This window comes from Hippocampus zosterae, chromosome 9 (assembly GCF_025434085.1).
Source record: "Hippocampus zosterae strain Florida chromosome 9, ASM2543408v3, whole genome shotgun sequence".
Lineage (NCBI taxonomy): Eukaryota > Metazoa > Chordata > Actinopteri > Syngnathiformes > Syngnathidae > Hippocampus > Hippocampus zosterae.
The window spans coordinates 9,955,001-9,973,064 of record NC_067459.1 but is presented as its reverse complement, the minus strand read 5'-3'; the positions used below and the strand labels follow the sequence as shown (position 1 = coordinate 9,973,064).

Sequence of the window (18,064 nt, the reverse complement as noted above, 5' to 3'; positions counted from 1 at the left end):
CAAGCCAATTAGGAAGTGACCAGAACCTCAACATGACAAGAAAAGTTTGAAAGTACAATATAGTTACTCGACAAGCCATGTGTTAGCCTAGCTAACACCATATTTTCTCCTACACTTTCAAATAAGCATCCCGATAATTGGGGCATTCTCCCTGCCTTGCAATTAAAAATCATTTGCGAATGTCTCTGAAAGCTTTTCCTGAACAATAATGATGTGGTGTGAGGTGTGTTAAAAGTATATTTAATTCCCTGATTTGCTCTATAAAACATCCTGGAAATTATAACCTTTTTCAATATTTACGATAGGAAATCTCTTTTTCTTTGTTAATTTGTAGTCGTGGCACCATATCTCGGCACTAAGACACTTTTATTCAGAGGCAGCTGGTCTCGGTTGCACCCACAATTGTCGATTTTATTTTTAGTTCCCGTGTGTGGTTTCTCTGAATTAGAAAAAATTGGTGACGACACTAAAAATCGATATGTGTGTATCCCGCCAAAAATAAATAAAGACCAAAAATCTTATTTGCCTGAGCAAATGAGAACAACATGAAAAAGAGACAATTATTGTGGAAAAATATCAAGAAGGAAGTACAACCAAGAAAGAATGAGAAAGACAACAGTGTGTCCCCATTCGTACCCACAAAACCCAAACTCCCACATATGAGCAGCCCACACTCGGGCCTTGTGGGAGTTTATATGCTGAATGATTCCAAAGCTCACACGCAGTACACAGAGTCACACATACAACAGAAGGGAAAGAAAATCAAGAAAGGCATCATAAGGAGGTGAAAAGCATGCATCTTTTTCCTCCCCCCCAAACAATACTGGAACACACACGCTTCAGAATCATTTCTCGGTGGAGAAGAGGCGAGAGCATTTGGCAGGGAAATAATAATAATCATAAAAAAATAATAGCACAAAGTCACCATTATTTTCATTGGCGTCACATAGCTTTCACCTTTCTGTCTCTTCAGTTCGTTTTTTTCTTCAGCCGAAGCGAAGAAAAAACATCACCGTTTTTTTTTTGTGTTTTGTTTTTACAGCACAGCATGGAGACAGGAGGAGGAGGGAGGAGGAAGGAAGGGATACTCAGATCGGATCCAGCCTATCAGGGAGCATCGAGAGGAAGAGGGGGAGGAGGAGGAGCGGGGAAAGAAAGGCGAGTCGCTCCGTTCCCTACGATGATGTTGGAGACCCCGGGGGATAAAAGTCTGATGTGACCGAAAGAGAGAGTGCGAGAGAGAGAGAGAGAGAGAGAGAGAGAGAGGCGGTGGTCCGGTGTTTGTGGTGAGAGGGTACTTACACTGCACCTGCAGGATCTGGTCGCTAATGTTGGCTTTGATGTGGCTCTCGCTATATGTGGGCAGTACCAACCCTAAACTGAGATAGTCAGGCAGATGCACAAATATGAGCCACACCCACATGCAAAACAAGGTAAATTCAGATACAGTGTGGGACTTAAAGGGACAGAATACAGACAAACGTATTGGGACATCTAACTCGCCATTCATCTGTTTTCTCGAAAACTGCTTCTTTATTAAAACTCATTCACTCCCAAAGACGTTTTTAAACGTCTTTTCAGACTTGGTCTAGAATTGGCTGGTACTGAATGAGTTTTAAAGATGTGGATAACTTGAGTATACAGTAATCCCTTGTTTATCGTTCCACAAAGAACCAGTGATAGGTGAAATCCGTGAAGTAGTGAGCTTTATTTTTTACAGCTACATTACAATACTGAACACTCTATACAATGAAACCAAAGACCAAATCCTGTTTTCAAGCCCAAGCACTAAAAAAAAAAAAAAAAAAAAACATTTTCAACAAATAACTATAATAGTTTTCGGAAACACTGTACTGTAAAATAATTGTTTGTTTGTAGTCAGTACGAGGTTGGACTGTTCACGTCGGTCAGCGCCTTAGCCAATCAGGCTGCAGAACGCAATTCACTGTTTAAAAGCATTTAAAAAAGTGCACTAAAAAAAATCAGTGAAACAGCGAAGCCGCTGAAAGTGAACCGCGTTGGAGGGAGTGATCACTGTATCCCAATTAGATGTTGCATCCATATTCTAAACCGCTTGTCCTCATGAGGGTTACTTGAAACTAGAGTCGATTCCAGCTAATGTTTGGTACACACACCCATATTCTTTCTTTCATTAGGGACACAGTTGAGCTGAAGCCTATTTCAAATGACTTTTGGATAGACAAGGTATAATTTACAATTCACCCTGTGATTAATTTGGTGACCAATCTGAGAGTGGAGCCCACGTTTTATAATCACAATTACCTGAAACCTTAATGGACATCAATTTCCCCATTGTAGGACTAATAAAGGTGATCTCATCTTAAAAGCTATCCAAAATGGAAAGCATTTTAAATGTAGCATCATTAACATCCCTCCTCCAAGCGCGAGTCATAAGTAAAGCTGGTCCCTAAATCATATGTAGTATGTGTTAAATGAAACAGAAAATCAACTCAGTGCTACACATTCTTGGATATGGTCATATTAACGGTTGAGTGTTTATGCCGACCAGCCATGACATTGTGACCACAAAGCTCAATTAAATGATATCCAATACCAAAATGCCTTATCTTTTTCTTCTTCTTCCACCGCGGTACAAAATGAGTTTCACGCACAGTGTGTTGATTCGTTTTCATCCCATTTTACACAGCTTTAAAGGGGACATATGCAAAATGTACTTTATTCTTGGAAAACAATAGCTAGATCTTTGGAGTGCCTGCCCACCCACCGAGTGAAAAATCAAACAACCAAGTACACCTTTTGTAAGCTGCCCGTCTAATCTAATTCATTTACAAGTTTTGTGAGATGGGTCATCAATGGGTGGATCCGTCATTTTCAAGCGGTATGGAGAGACTACACAGAAAATTCTCATGCCAGTCAGCTGAATTGCAGCAGTGTCCGCAAAGACAAGCAAAAACATCTAATAAACGGAATGTAGTTGCCTAGATATTATTTAAAGTTTAGGGCGCCGCAGTAGGGGTGATTTGTGTTTTGGCAATCTGTCCACTGCATCCTCCGATCACACGGGATATTATCCAATAATTTTTCATTGGTGGGGAAATGTATTATTTACTAGAAATAATGTTCTTTCATTTACGTTATCTATGCCAGTGACACATAGTGGGAGGTAGAACAATTCCATTCTCTTCCACTAGATAGCAGGAGGTGCAATGAGCCTGTGGAGCTGAACTGAAACTGTTGCCATTCACACCACAGAAATCCTGTGAGAGTTTTGTGTCCAGCTCAACAAGCCCAGATTCCAAAGCTGCACTTCAAGCAGGAAAAACAAATGGACTGCCTACCTGTAGTCTGTGCCCTCCACCGGCGTCCAAGTGTACGTTCGTACGGCCTCGTCGATGTACCTCTGTGGATAGCCACAGTATCGTGTCACATGGCTCCCCCGCAAATGGCAGCAAATCATTCACGACGGAGCTGCTTTGAAACATGACTGAGTCTCGGTGTATTGACGACTTGCCTCATCAACCGACTTAATGAGCGTCTTGATTTTCCTCTGCCCAGATTTGCCATCAATCATTTGTCTCCGGATCTGAGAGGAAATGGAGAGAGGGTGAACGATACGTTTAAAACACAAAATATTACAAACAAAAGATTTTTAATATATATATATATATATATATATATATATATATATATATATATATATATATATATATATATTGGGTATACACTGAACCTCTGCTGTTTGTAAGGAATCAGGACTGAGCCCCGCTGCGAAAAGCAAAACCCCACATACAATTCACACCACCATCACCAAAAAGGAATTTGTAATTACTTAAAGAGATGCCACAAGATAGCAGCAAAGGACTGAAAATAAAACAGACCGGTATCCCGTTTGGATTGAATTGCACAAAGAATAATCAGCAAACCATCTATACCATGCATGTAGCATGTACACAATTTGGAACCCATGTTACATTAAAAAAAAAATAAAAAAATCATGATCTGTGTGCGATATGTGAACTGCTATGTAGTGGCGATTACTGTACAGGAAGTCCTCAGTTTATGACGGAAATCCGATGATTTGAGGTTAGGGACAACACGCAATAAATGCTCTTACCTCCTCCTTGTTGCTGTCTTCCAGTTCCGCGTCGAGGAAGTCCAGCGTGACAGGCTCCCTGAAGTTGATGATCTACTCGAGAGCACAAATACGTATAAGTAAAAGAACCAACTAATCGACCTTCTGCAGTTCTATAGACGCATACACACCTTCGGTCGCAGGTTGGGGTGTAGCAACACATAGCCGTTTGGATCGGTCGCAAAGGTGTAACCGTTGGCGCCGAGCTGCGTGACAAAATTATGTGAGAGGTGATGACATCATCATCAATGTGCAAACACAAACAGTATATCACCGATTAAAGGTAAGGGATAATGCGTTTTCTGCGTGAGCTTTCCAGACGAATTTAAAATGAACCATAACTTTTACGAGGCAAAATCAATTTGACTTAATATTTCAGTATTTCTTTTGCACAACTTGCTGTTCGCTGATCATATTCTGTGTTTTGAATTTTGCTGTTCGGCTCCGAGTTAGAGTACAGCAAGTTGAGCAAAAAGTACAAAATAGTGAACAGTTGGACATTCCCAAGTTTCGACAAGGTCATATCAAGCTCACAGTGTTTACAATTACAGTGCCTTCTTAGCCTCATGCCTCTAAATTTTTGCAAGTAGTGTGCCGTGTTTGTGTGTCCACCATGCTCACTCGATATGTGGGTGTCTTCTTTTTTATCTCGTTGATTGCGATGTCCACGCCCATGACTCCAAGGATAAGCTGATTCTATTTAGGGGAGAGCACATTCAGTATTACACTGAGCCTGAAGAAGCTCTTCTGAGTTGTCACTTTGGGCCACTATCTGCTTAGCACCTACTTTAGCTCTTATCACTTCTATCTGTTCCGCTGCTTTACGCTCCGGTGATAAGCTCAAAGTAAATACTGAGCTTAAGGATGCTGAAAGACGGATCCCAAGTGCCGTCTGGGCGATAACAGTTACTGCACAACATTGTTTGCAATGCCAACTCTCACCTCTTGAGGGCATTGTTGGACTTAAGCAACACAGTTGTCGGCAGCATTGAGGCAACGGCTGACTCGCCAACAGGCAACGAAAGCTTTCTTTCTACTGTATACCCCCCTCCCAAAAGCCAGATGCCTCCCCTTTCAATTTCAGGCTTATATCTGAAATGTAACAGAAAATTTGAAGACTGATTTTGATTTTGATATTGACGGTTGGGTTTGGTAATGAACATTAGTAAATACAGTATATGTATGCTTTTTAGGTATGAACGTGGGGAGGTACGGAAAAAGGGAGTTAGCAAGGAAGGAAGGTTATATAGGATGAAGGTAGGTGATAGGTAGCTAAGAACATAGGGACTGGTAAGTGGACAGGTAGGCAGGAAGGAAGGTATACTGAAAAAAGTAGTTGATTTTCGGCTGCAAATAATTAAAATGAATTAAACTAATGTATATCATTTGTTTATTTTTGAAGAAAAGATGAGAAAATTACATCGGTTTACCACTTTCATTTTTTTTCCAGTGTCGGTAGGTAGATAGGTAGGTATTCCTTCCTAGGAATGTCAATCAGAACATAGCTACTGGTTGGTAGGTATCAAGGAACATACTGTATATAGAAAGGTAGGTTGAAAAAAAGAGGACATTTATTTTTCCCCAACAAAATTTCGTTAAATAAATTTAGTTGGAGACAAAAAAACAAAGTAGGAAGAAAGGTAGGGTAGGTAGGTAGGGAGGAAGGCAGTAGGGAAGAAAGGAAGGGAGGGAAGCAGGTAAGTCGGTTGGAAGGGAGAAGGGAAGAAAATTAAGTGGAGAGGAAAGAAGCAAGGATGGTATGTTGGTTGGTAGGAGGGAAACAAAGGAAGGCTGAAGTTCGATAAATAGTTCGGAAGAAAGGAAATAAGGCAGAAAGGATGGAAGGAAGGTAGTGGGAAGGGAAAAAGACAGTAGGAGGGAAAGAAGTGAGATGAGAAGGAAAGAAGGTAGGCAGATCATAAAGATAGGTAGGTCGGGACGAAGGAAGAATGGATGGAAGGAATGAATCGACCTCAGAAGGGAGGTAGATATGTATGTACTTGTAGGTAGAAAGCAAGGAAGGAAGAAAAGGAGTTTTGTAGGAAAGAAGAGAGGTAGTAGGCAGGAATGTTGGTAAGAAGGACGGGAGAAAAAATCGGCACTTAAGTAGCTAAGTGTGAAGGAAGGTAGGAAGCGAGGAAGATCGGTAGGAAAGTCTATAGGTAGGATGGAATGAACATCATATCAGTGGATTATATGTCTTCTTCTTCTTTAAATCCAATGTAAACGTCATCTCATATAGTGTACCTGTGCGCTCGTTCTGTCAGCAGTGAGGTTGAAGACCGGCATGGTCCCCGTGATAACAAGGCCCAAACCCTACAAGAGCAAAATGGAACAAACAACACCACCACCATCAATGGCACCATTCACTCAGCTGAAGTTTCTCTCTCTATGTTTTATTATCTATCTATTCCCCTCACCAAAGCATCCTGGTAGACGTTGGTCCACTGCACCTGCTTGGCTTTGGACCCGGCCAGCACCATGGGTCGTCCCAGGACATCCAGATACTCCTAAGACCACACCATAAAAACACAGCAGCGGTAAAACGCACATGCTTTATTTTTATAGAGCTCGGCTTGCGTTATAACAAGGAATGCCTTTCAATATCTGTGAAACCAGAAAAGCTTCCCTGTGGGTGGCCACATAAAGCAGGAGGTCATCGGCAATGGAAAAAGCCTCAGCAAGCCACTCAAGGCTACAGTTCATCATCATGAAGGAGCTGTTAAAATCACATTAAGGGCCGTCAAAGGCATGACGTGCAACCAGGGCCATTTTTCCCCGGGGCCCTAATGCCGATGCTGGCATTGTGACAAAAGTCTCACGGCAATGTGAATTGAGGTGAAGTGTTCAAAATAAAACTACAGACCCATGCCAAAAAATGAAACGTTCCTAGATGATAGATTCAGGGACCACAATTTTAAAAGATTTCAAGTATATATTTGTGTATATTTACATAATTTGAGTTTCCAGCTCATAAAACCCATAAAAAGAGGAATTTGAAAAAATTGAGTACTGTGGGGAAATTAGCACACATCTTGCAGGGCATGATCGTTTTAAACGAAGTGTCACAGGTGTCACTAAATTGCTCCAGTTTGGTTCAATATGGGGAAGACTGCACACTTTACAACTGGCCAAGAGACCTTCACTGATAACATCCATAGAATGTATAAGCCTTTCAAGTTCAGAACAAAAGAGGCTAGCTGTTCAGAGTGCCATGTCCAAGCATATCAATGGAAAGTCTCGTGCGGGGGTCGGCAATCCGCGGCTCTAGAGCTGCATGCGGCTCTTTAGCGCCCCTAGTGGCTCCCTGGAGCATTTGTTGTTTGAATATCGTTTCTAGAAGAGGACAAATATGACACAAACATTATTAACGTTTTCCAATGCTGTAAAAATGTGTCGAATAAATCGACACATCATCGAGGGTACTTGCAAAGAATGGGAATCTGGGTGGCGAGAAAAGCATTTTTAAATGCTACACGCGAGCTACGATAGAACGCTGCGAAAGTGCGTCCCGTGCCTTGTGCATCTTAGCGGTCGTTATGGCTGTTGCTCATTATGGCATGCATGTGTAAGTGTGTGCGTATGCGCGCGTGCGGTAACGGGTCGACCGCGGGAGGTTGGTTGATCGAAAAGTAGATCTTCCGTCAAAAAAGTTTGGGCACCCCTGCTCTACAGGATAAACTGCAGGAGGGTGGGGGACAATTAATCATGAATGCTTGTGTATTTGTAGCCAACTTAGTCATGTTGATAGCAGGCTAATATCGCCAATATCGATACATACAGCATGTGTTGAGTTCATGATCAGGCTTTTAAGTTTTTGCGGCTCCAGACATATTTGTTTTTTGTTTTTTTTTGGTCCATTATGGCTCTTTCAACATTTTGGGTTGCCGACCCTTGGTCTAGTGAAAGGGCAAAATGTGGCAAGAGAAGATGCACCAGCAAAATAGATGACCGTGGGCTTCACTGGATTATCAAACAAAGAACATTCAAGAATCTGGCATGGATGGAGATGCTGATTTTATCTTCCAACAGGACCTGGTACCTGCCCGGACCGCCAGAAGCACCAAAACCCGCTTTGATGCCCATGCCATCACAGTGCTTGCCTGGCCAGCCAACTCACCTGACCTAAACCCCATTGAGAATATATGGTGTATTATCAAAAGGAAAATGAGAGCCACCAGATCCCAAAACAAAGAAGAGCCGGCAGCAAGCATCAAACAAATTTGGGCTTCCATAACTCGCAGGCAATGCCACAGGCCTCGCAAGGCAGTGATTCCCAACCAAGGACTGAAGATTCACATTATTTTGAAAATACCATATTTCGATTGATTGGGTGCAATCTTTTTTTTCCTGCAAATAATTAAGAAGTACGCAGTTGCTTCTTCACAGTATTCAAACTTTTTGAATTCTTGTTTTCATGGGTTTCAGGAACCGAAAGCCCAAATTATGAAAAAAAAAAAAAAGGAATTAAAACTACTTTTCTGAATGGAAATATGAAAATAAATGAACATTTTCATGATATACACATTTTTTGGAAAGGGTCTGTCACATAATGAGTCAACTTTTTTAACGACCCCATCCATTCATTGATACTCATTTTATCAAAAGCTGAATATAGTTATAAGGGAGAGTCAGTGTGCCCTTTTTTGGGGGGGAATATTGACATTTTGAAACCTTAGATAAATAGACAGTGGCGCTTATGATATTGTCGTATATTAAAACATATCGTAATACAGTTCAACAGAGTCCATCGTCAATATAATGAAACGAGCATTGCCCATGTGGTATTGTAACCGTTTCAGCTTTCAGGGATATCTGGACACAAACAGCAGTGGCATACACACAGGCATACATTGTCTCAGGCACAGGTGTCAAACTCAAGGCCCTGGGGCCAGATCCGACCTGCAACATCATTTGATGTGACCCCCCCAAAAGAAAATCAAGTGTTTAAACTTGCATGATCCTTGCTAAAAAATTTACAGAAATGTCAAATTTTAATCTGTAAGAAATTATGTTGGCATTTTGTAATAATTGTGTTTCCCTTACAACTAATAATGCGATAATGTGATTACACATTTTTGTGGTTTCACTGTCATAATGGCCCTCCGACGGAAGACCTAACTTTAAAGTGGCCTGTGACAAAAATGAGTGACACCTTTGGTCTAAGGTTTTATCATATAGTCCTAACTATAGTTTTGGTGCGTACCAAAACTATTGTCATGATTGAATTTTTTTTTTCTCCCCAACGGTAAAATGAATGTGAAGAAAAGGAAAGACCGCACGTAAATTTTGACCTTTGAGTAACATAACCTTGAAATACACATGTGGGGGCGACCTACTCGAGCACACGTCCGTGTCAGTGTCAAGCTCCTGACTGTTTGCTCTCATAGGCCGAACCGCGAGATGCTGACAGGCGTAACCTATTCTATTATTAGCTCGATAAAAGTCCGCTTAAACGCGCCACTGGGAGATATTCCATCAGGACAGTGACAGCCAGACCTTTTCACGGCATATAGGGGAAATTTTACGCCTGACTAGAACAATCTAGGGCGCATAAAAACTGTAGCGAGCACAAATTTGTGGCGCAAAGGAGCCAAAGCCGTATAAAGTCACAGCAGCCCCGCTTGGTGATTAGAGGCCATTATCTCCATAATTGCTTCCATCATGCCAGGAAGTCTAGTAGAGCAGAGATCGCAGGTATGCCTTTTTAAAAAGAGAATAATGCTCACTTTTGATTGTCACTTTCAAAGAGGTATTGATGGACACTCGTAACCCACAAAAAATGAAAATAAAATCCCGAAGTCCATGGTTTTTCATGGTTAATGGGGACCAGAAATCCCTCGCGAAAGATGAAAACCACGAGGTAGGATTTGCTCCCCTCAGGAATTTTCGTGAATATGTATGTACCAGCATGTTTAAAGAACGTAAACAGTATTCATGCTTTACATATTTGAAACAATGATTACGACAACACACATATTTACTTAAATCTTTAATTCTAAAACCTTGTATAGTAATTAACATACATCAACAATGCTTTCCGAGAGAGGCGAAGTGGCTTGTGTTGGTGGCGTCGAAGGTGGCTCTCTGTTGACTTGTACAGGCTTTAGCTTTCCTCTGAGACTCTTCTACTGGAGGCGCTGATGGTGTAGCTGAGGTTTTTAAAATGGAGAAAAAGAAGGTTATGGTTAGTGCGATGACGTTCATCTTATCTTCTTATTAGTTGAAATAGGTTTAAGGTAATAGATTTTCTTTTTTTAATCACAGAATGGTATTTTTTTTTTTTTTGGTGAAGAAAAAAACTCTTACCTACCTGACAGTTTTGGCTGTCACTTCAGCCTCCTTGCGACGTGTCTAAAAAACAGCTGACTGGGTTGGGAAACCTTCAAAATAAGGCTCCTCGACCAGGTGTCAAGGCTGTGAATCCACTCGTGCTCTCTGGTAGATGTTGCGCCGAGAAACAATCATGCGCCTTGTTTGAGTGGGCATGTACAGTAAAGCCTCAAAGTCACTTCAGCTCTCATGGGGAATTTCTCTCTCGCACATCAACATGAAGCAACGCGTCTTTCTGCAACATGGCAGTTGATGTATACTGAGTTATTCACTTTTCATTGGCCACCAAGGGGGCGGTGTACTACATCGAGAAGGACATTTGTGACAACTGTTACTGTGTCTGTCTACATCCGGGAGAATTTTGTGATTCCTTTATCAACAGACACCACAGTTTTTATTGATTGGTAAAACGGGTGTGAGCTGCTGTTATTATTTATGTATATATGTATTTATTTATTTAACTCCCCCCCAACGGTGATGAGCCTTTGATGTCATACTCCGCCGCCATTCGATTTTATATCCAAAAGCTTTGCAATTTAGTGGCGCCTATCTATCTGAGATACTTTGCGTCTGATTGCGTCCCATTTGGGTGAATTTCCTGGTAGAAGATGGTCAAAGCGCGCACCATGGAATTTGCCAACAAATGGCATCGGCCATTTATTTGTGGGAAGAACAATACTGTATTGGCCCGGATATAAGACGGTGTTTTTTGCATTGAAATAAGACTGAAAAAGTGGGGGTTGTCTTATATTCGGGGTTTAGACATTATACCCATTCACGACGCTAGATGGCGGCAGATATCATTGAAGTGAAAGCTAAACTTGACTCCACAGGCCAAAATGAACCCCTGTCACGAAGAATAAAAATAAAAATAGCGGTAACACAAAGAAGAAAAATAAAAAATAGCAGTAAGAAAGAAAAGAGAAGAAAATAATACAACAGATAACAGAAAATGGAGAAACGTAGCCACAATCTGGAGAAAAGTGGGTCGAAGATCGGCCAGGTTAACCGGCAGCTGAGGAGAAGTTATGATGTCAGTTACATTTCAAAAACCAAAAGCCATTCAGTTAGAAATGTGAGTGCACTTTAGTTTACATATTTAAATGTTCAGATATTAATACAATACAATACATGCCTATTTATATAGCGCTTTCACAACAGCGGCAGCTGTAACAAAGCGCTGAACAAAACAGTTAACATAAAGTAATATTTGAATGATGCAAAATAACATGCTTTTCCTCTCAAATATATTGTTATAATCATTTGTTTCAGATGTACTGTCATTATTTTCTGTATAAAAATTAATTTGTGTTCAAAAAGTCTTTTTTCAAACTTTGACGTTTGAGGGCGTCGTCTTATAATCAGGGCCGTCTTATATTTGGGCCAATACGGTAATAAACACAGCAATTCCAAGAATAAGATTCATCTTTGAGCCGTTTGTCAGTGCTAACAGTGTCTTTTTGGGACTCATGTGGCTCTGAAGGGGCCGAGAAAAAGCTGTGTGTGCGTGCGGGCGTGTGTGTGTGTGTCAAATTCTAGATCTGCAATGAGCTTCTCCACAGGGCCTCTGTCAGCTCGCCATTCCTCAAGCAAGTGAGAAGGAACCCACAGTGTGCGTGAGTGTGGTGAAAGAAAACATTCTTGTGAAAGAGAACTCAGATCCTCCAGTATGTCATGCGAAACACCGTAACTTCCATTGTAAAGTCATCCACTTGAGAAGACTTCGTGTTATAAAGCACCTGAGGCGTATTGCCACGGCGTAACCACTAAGGGAACAAAGAAGGAAATGAGCCTCTTCAAAAGTCATTTTCATTCCCTTTCACAAGTCCATGTTGTAATCTTGTACATCTCACCTGGGTGTTGATTCGGATGGCTCCAATCGATGGGATTTCAAAGTAGTAACCTGAAAATAAAAGATGTATCAATATTATTCCCACCGCAAGCTCAACCACAAAATCAAGTCACTGAGTTGGGTTACAGACATACAGTAGTTGGACCTCTCCACTTTCTGTCTTTCGTTTTTTTCTGTCCCAAAGAAACTGATCCGAAAACAATTGAGGCCTACAATTGTCAATGTTAAACCTATTCATAGATTAGATTCGAATAAAAAAAAAAGATAATAAATGTTTGGGGGTAAAACTGAGTTTCTGTGACATTTAAGCAAATCAAGCAAAATAAACTTTTTGGAACTTTTTGTCATGTTAAAATGCTAATTCCTCACACCCAAAGTAATGTTTTCCTCCATGCACCCATCTCATAGCATTCTTGCTCATTCCTTCTCTCTTAGCACCAGCGCCGCCCAATTCAAGAAAACGATTGGGTCTTCAATCTCATACATATAAACTTGAGGAGCCACCCTCATACCAGCCCTGCAGACAAAACACACGCCCACACATGCCCACAAGCAAGCCAGTGGGATCTCCGAGAGGCGCTACGAGCGACCACCTCGGCCGAGAAGCCCTGACTGGAGGTCTGCGGGACGCCCGACGAGCGTGTTCCGTAAAGTAGCGGTATAAGCGGCCTCCCTGACCGAAGCTGTAAGTGTGAATCCAATCCAAGTTTTTCATATGATGAGATCCACAGAATGGCATCAGCCTGTATGGATGACGTGGGATGACAGAGCTGACCTCTCTGCACTCTCGAGTCCCCCGCCGCGTGATTAGAAATGGAGGAGAGCAAGCGCCCTGGTCAATCAGCATCTCTCCCCAAATTATTAAAGCCATCAGTGTTTAGACAAAGTGCAAAACCGCAGACGGCATCAACTGCTTATATGCCTGAGATGGCCTCAACTATATGGCCTGAGATGACTCTTTTTATTTTTGATATGTGGTGAACTTTGTTGAGCTGCAAAGCTGTCCCACGTAGACAATGACACACACAAACACACGCACACGCTCTCTCTCTCCATGACACATCACACTTAATTATATAGACTACGGCCAGTCTATACAGTAGTGGATATAACAATTCTACTCACCCCTGTTTAAATGCCAATTTTCGGTGATACAAAAACAAACAAAAAACAAAAAAAAACAAACAGACAATGAGACCAAGATAAATCATTTAAAACATTTTCCTCACTCGGTGTGACCTTTAACTTGAACAACTCTATTGGAATTGTGTTTCCAATCTTTTCAAGAAGGGAGGAAAATGTAAAAAAAGTCAGATAAGGTGATTGCACAAGTGTGCACACGCTTTTAGACTCTATTTGGGGACGTGGCCAGGTTCAAAATTAACCAATCACAATCAATCTACGGTAGTTAAAAAGTTAAATGGTAGTCCACACATACCTGCCACCATTTCAAGTGATTAACCCCAAATGAAATGTTTATGTTGTAATAGGTTTCCCTGCCATTTGTTCCCTATCCGATTTCTGAAGGTTTTGTGCCATCATCAACTGCTACAGTATTTGGAGCTGTTCATAATTCCCCCCATGTTGTCGCAGGCTGCAGTTCCATCTTATGACCAAAGAGAACAAAGCATGAGGCTGCCACGGGCATGCTTGGCTGTGGGGATGGTGTTTATTTTTTTTGTTTTTTTGGGTGGTTGAGCAATTGCTGATTTTGTGGCAAAATTACTTTATGGAATGATGATAAAAAATTCAACCTTCTTTTGAAAATATTCCAGATACACACAAGGAATCTCTCGCCCGATGACAAAAATGACAAAAAGCTTGCATATGTATTTATTTATATTATACTCCTTCTTATACTTTATTTCGGGAAATGGCTATGTTCGGAATTAGCCATTTACTATTTCTTGCCATAATTCCAAAAAGTACACAAGTCTGTTTTGAGACGATTTACCGTATTTTCTGCACGTAAAAGCATTAAATTTTCTCAAAATCCGACAGTGCACCTTATAATCCCATGCGCCTTACATATGGATCACTATTCTGATTTATTGGATATTTATTGGATTTAGTATTTTAAACGTTCTGTAAAGTGCTCTGTTATCAGTGGTGTCAACCATATGGCCCGCGGGCCGCAACCGGACCCCAAGGAGCTTCGATCAAGCCCGCAGGATAATTTTAAAATGAAAAAAGAATGCATAAAAGACATGGAATTAATATTTTTAATAAGGTGTGATTCATGAATTATCCGCTAGTTATTATATCCACTGTTTTCTCTTTCGTTTGTAAAGTGTAGGCAGGGATTACATTTACATTTTACGTGCACATAGGTAAATGGTTTAAAAAATCCTTTATAAATCTCATTTAATCTTAAAATGCATGACTATATTTTTCAATACCAATTACTTGTTAAAGCGGTGTGCCTCTGTATACAATCATTGGGATCAGATGGGATCATATATATGAATGATAAAAGTGAATTGCACATTAGTTGAAGGAAATCTAAGATGTTTCATGAAATGTTTGGTAAAAGATATGTTCATTAAATTTCAACGTTTTCCGAATATTCTTGTGCTTCACTATACCAAAACAAAGGAAAGACATGATATTTTGGTTATCTCTAGCAGAATATGGTATAATTTTAATGGTCCGGCCCACTTGACATCTACCAAGGCTGTATGCGACCCACAATATGAAATGAGTTTGAAACCCCTGCTGTTGGATTTATTATTTTTTAGTAATCATACATTTGCGTATTATTCGATTCAATTTATGCTCGCAAAGAAGAATGCTTCTGCCTGTCATGATAGTTTGATTTTGCTTGCAAAGAAGAACGCTTATGCTTGCAATCATTAGTTGGCTTTGCCTGCAATGAAGAACGCTTATGCTTTCAATAAAGATATATCCTTTATTATTTACTCACATCTATAATCATTATATATTCTTCATTATATGCTGACTTTTGCTTGCTGTACTGTGTGAAAGGTTAGGGTTGCAACCACCTTTCCGAGGACGTGGTTGGGAAGAGGTAACTGTTAAGACTAAACAGTGAGCAAGGGTGAACAGTGAATGGAGACATCAACACCAGCTGCAACGTGATGTTTATGTGACATTTGCACACATGTACGTAAATTGCACTCACATACACACACATAGTCAAACAAGTTCAGTGTGTGTTCAACACCTGCTTGATATAAATAAAGCTGTATTGTATTGTATTCCCTTTAGTGCAGCACCATCTAGTAGATGCATAACGCAACAGCATCCACTATTGTGGCTTCTATTCTGCGCCTTATAATGCAGTGCATCTTATGTATGAAAATTGTTTTACACTAGGCCATACACTGAAGGCACGCTTTATACTCCAAAGTGCCTTGTCGTGCGGAAAATACAGTATCTTGTTTTCATTTGTTTATATATATCACAAAAAACTGGCATTTGAGTAGGACTGTGGGGACTTTCTAAAAATAAAAAACATACTCTATAAGAGCAGAACATAGATCACATGTCCTCATCACGTCTCTCCCATTTTAAAAATTGGTGCAGATGTTAAAAATCGGTAATGTGTGTACGCTGAAACAGGACAGTGGTCAGCTCTTGTGTCGGGGAGCTGCCTCTGTTGGAGTCAGATAGCAAAGACCAATCAAGTCCCGAGGATGTGGAGAGGACCCGTCCCGTAAGAGGCATGCCTATTGTTTTACCTCAGCGGCGAGCTAATTACTTCGGAGGTGAAAAGCGAAGCAGTCATAATCCTTGGCACTCAGCTCAGTCTGACACAAAGATGACGAGCTAATCACCCCACAGGCAGACGCCGCTCCTGCTAATTAATAACTTCTGACGAGATATGTCTGAAGTTTTCCGAGACTTCATAAAGGAGCTTTCAGATTGAGCGGAGACAAATAAGACATGTCAAAAGGAGAAGATTTAAAAATAACTGAGCTGGGTGGAAAGAAAGTCTATTTTGGGGCAATCAGACATCCAACTTCCCATTTTCCGATTTATTCTTTACTTAACAGTAGCAAGCTACTAACTGGAGTTGAACCTTGGTTGTTATTAAAAGCTGGTTGATAGACAACACATTTATGATCAATTCACACTGTGCTGATTAACAGTAAATTGCTACTTTGCAATCACATATTAACAGGAGTCACTAACATTGCAAAGCTGGATACCAAATCAATAGCCCTTTGCATTAATCAGCACCAGAGAACCTCACTATTTAAAAACAAACAAACTAACAAAAAAAAACATTGCAACATAATGTAACAAGAAGACTGTGAGGTACATAAACAGCCTGACAACTAATAAAAAAAAAAAAAAAAAAAATTATTATGTCAATATAGCAGACTTGTAGCTTTTTTTGACACACCCAAAGACAAAGAAACAAATAAACACGTAACGTTAACCTCTGGAAGTAGAGCCTATTTGTATATTCAGTAAAACATTAAATGACATTGACCCCACATTTACCTTTGTTGGCACAAGCGATCCACTGTAGCGGGGTGACGTCATAATTATGCTGACCCACCGAGAAGGTGAACACGCGCACCTGTGGGGGAGAAACATGAGGCAATTGAAAATAAATGCAAGGGGTAAATGAAAAAAAAAGACTGGAATCATTCAAATGTGTATGATACTCTACTGTGACAGTGTCATAAAAGTTGTTCAATAAAGCGGTCGGATTACAATGACAAGGTTACCAAATGTTTACATTGATTTCTGCTCACATGGTAGAATATTATTACCACAAATTGGCCTTCACAAAAACAATCATGTTTTATTTATTTATTTTTTATTTTTTTACCATGACTGATGTCCTATGTCCACCCAATTTCATGTTGATGTGTGGAAGTGGTGTCTTGGTCTAATTTATTTATATATTTTTTTAACTTTCGAATTTTTGGAGTGTGTCATGTGTAGTACCCATTGAAATACATCAATTTTCAACAGGGTACAAACGCTTGAAAAAAAAAGTGTAGCTTTTTCGGGCATTTTGAGGCCCCCAAAAAGGCGGAATAACAACAATAAACATGGATTCCAAGAGGTCTTTTGGCACAGGCCCCAAACATGTGCAGAAAGATAACCGTGGATCCAACACACCTTAATGGAAGGCATTACCTTTGCTGTCATGTACCACAAAAACACAAATACAGAGTGCGATTAGATTAGCCTACTCGACGCATCTTGCACAGCTGCCTCGCAAAGAACCACGGCGGTGCTTGTCGGAATACAGATTATTCCTGCATGACAGTAGCTGTCAGCGCGCAAGTAGATGGTAATGGATAGCGGGATAAACGTGAGATGGCGGAGGCCTGGAACACAGCCGCCGACTATTGGCTGTAATTTTTTTTTCACAGGCTTTTGGCGATAAAGCGGCTAATTAGTTAGCAGGTCAAAGCTGTTAACACCGGTGGCGAGAACAAAAGAGACGAGCAAAGACAAACACAAACAACAAAGACGGGGAAATAATCGACTCATGTGCTGATGACACAAGGTCACCGCGTACACACGAGATGTTCAGGGTCACGTGCGACTGCTTTTCGGCGACTGACCGTTTTGTTGGGCCAGTTGTACTTCTCGAAGATTTCCTGCGCCCGATCCTCCCCTCCGTCTGTAAACATCATGATCATCTTATTGCAGTTGGCCCTTGGAGCACTGCTCTCCTGTGAGAAGGAAAGAAAGAAATGCAAAGATACAAGTGAGCAGTTGTGGCGCAACAGCTAGGAGGAAGGAGGCTTCAAAAAGTAACACTGCATTAATAAGCA

The 18,064-nt window shown here is 40.7% G+C and overlaps 1 protein-coding gene across 3 annotated transcripts in view; it reads right to left on the bottom strand.

The window, feature by feature from the left end:
- The window catches only part of cacna2d2a (calcium channel, voltage-dependent, alpha 2/delta subunit 2a), a 191,878-nt gene that overhangs the window by 11,011 nt on the left and 162,803 nt on the right, over window positions 1-18,064 (bottom strand). For all 3 annotated transcript variants that reach the window (XM_052077097.1, XM_052077098.1, XM_052077099.1), the window contains 11 exons: window positions 17,852-17,962; window positions 16,770-16,848; window positions 12,301-12,350; window positions 6,535-6,624; window positions 6,362-6,430; window positions 4,736-4,810; window positions 4,246-4,320; window positions 4,097-4,168; window positions 3,494-3,565; window positions 3,321-3,382; window positions 1,303-1,379 (listed from right to left, as the gene is read on the bottom strand). In XM_052077097.1, coding sequence (XP_051933057.1) covers window positions 1,303-1,379; window positions 3,321-3,382; window positions 3,494-3,565; window positions 4,097-4,168; window positions 4,246-4,320; window positions 4,736-4,810; window positions 6,362-6,430; window positions 6,535-6,624; window positions 12,301-12,350; window positions 16,770-16,848; window positions 17,852-17,962 — 832 coding nt within the window. The remainder of the gene's footprint in view (window positions 1-1,302; window positions 1,380-3,320; window positions 3,383-3,493; window positions 3,566-4,096; window positions 4,169-4,245; window positions 4,321-4,735; window positions 4,811-6,361; window positions 6,431-6,534; window positions 6,625-12,300; window positions 12,351-16,769; window positions 16,849-17,851; window positions 17,963-18,064) is intronic.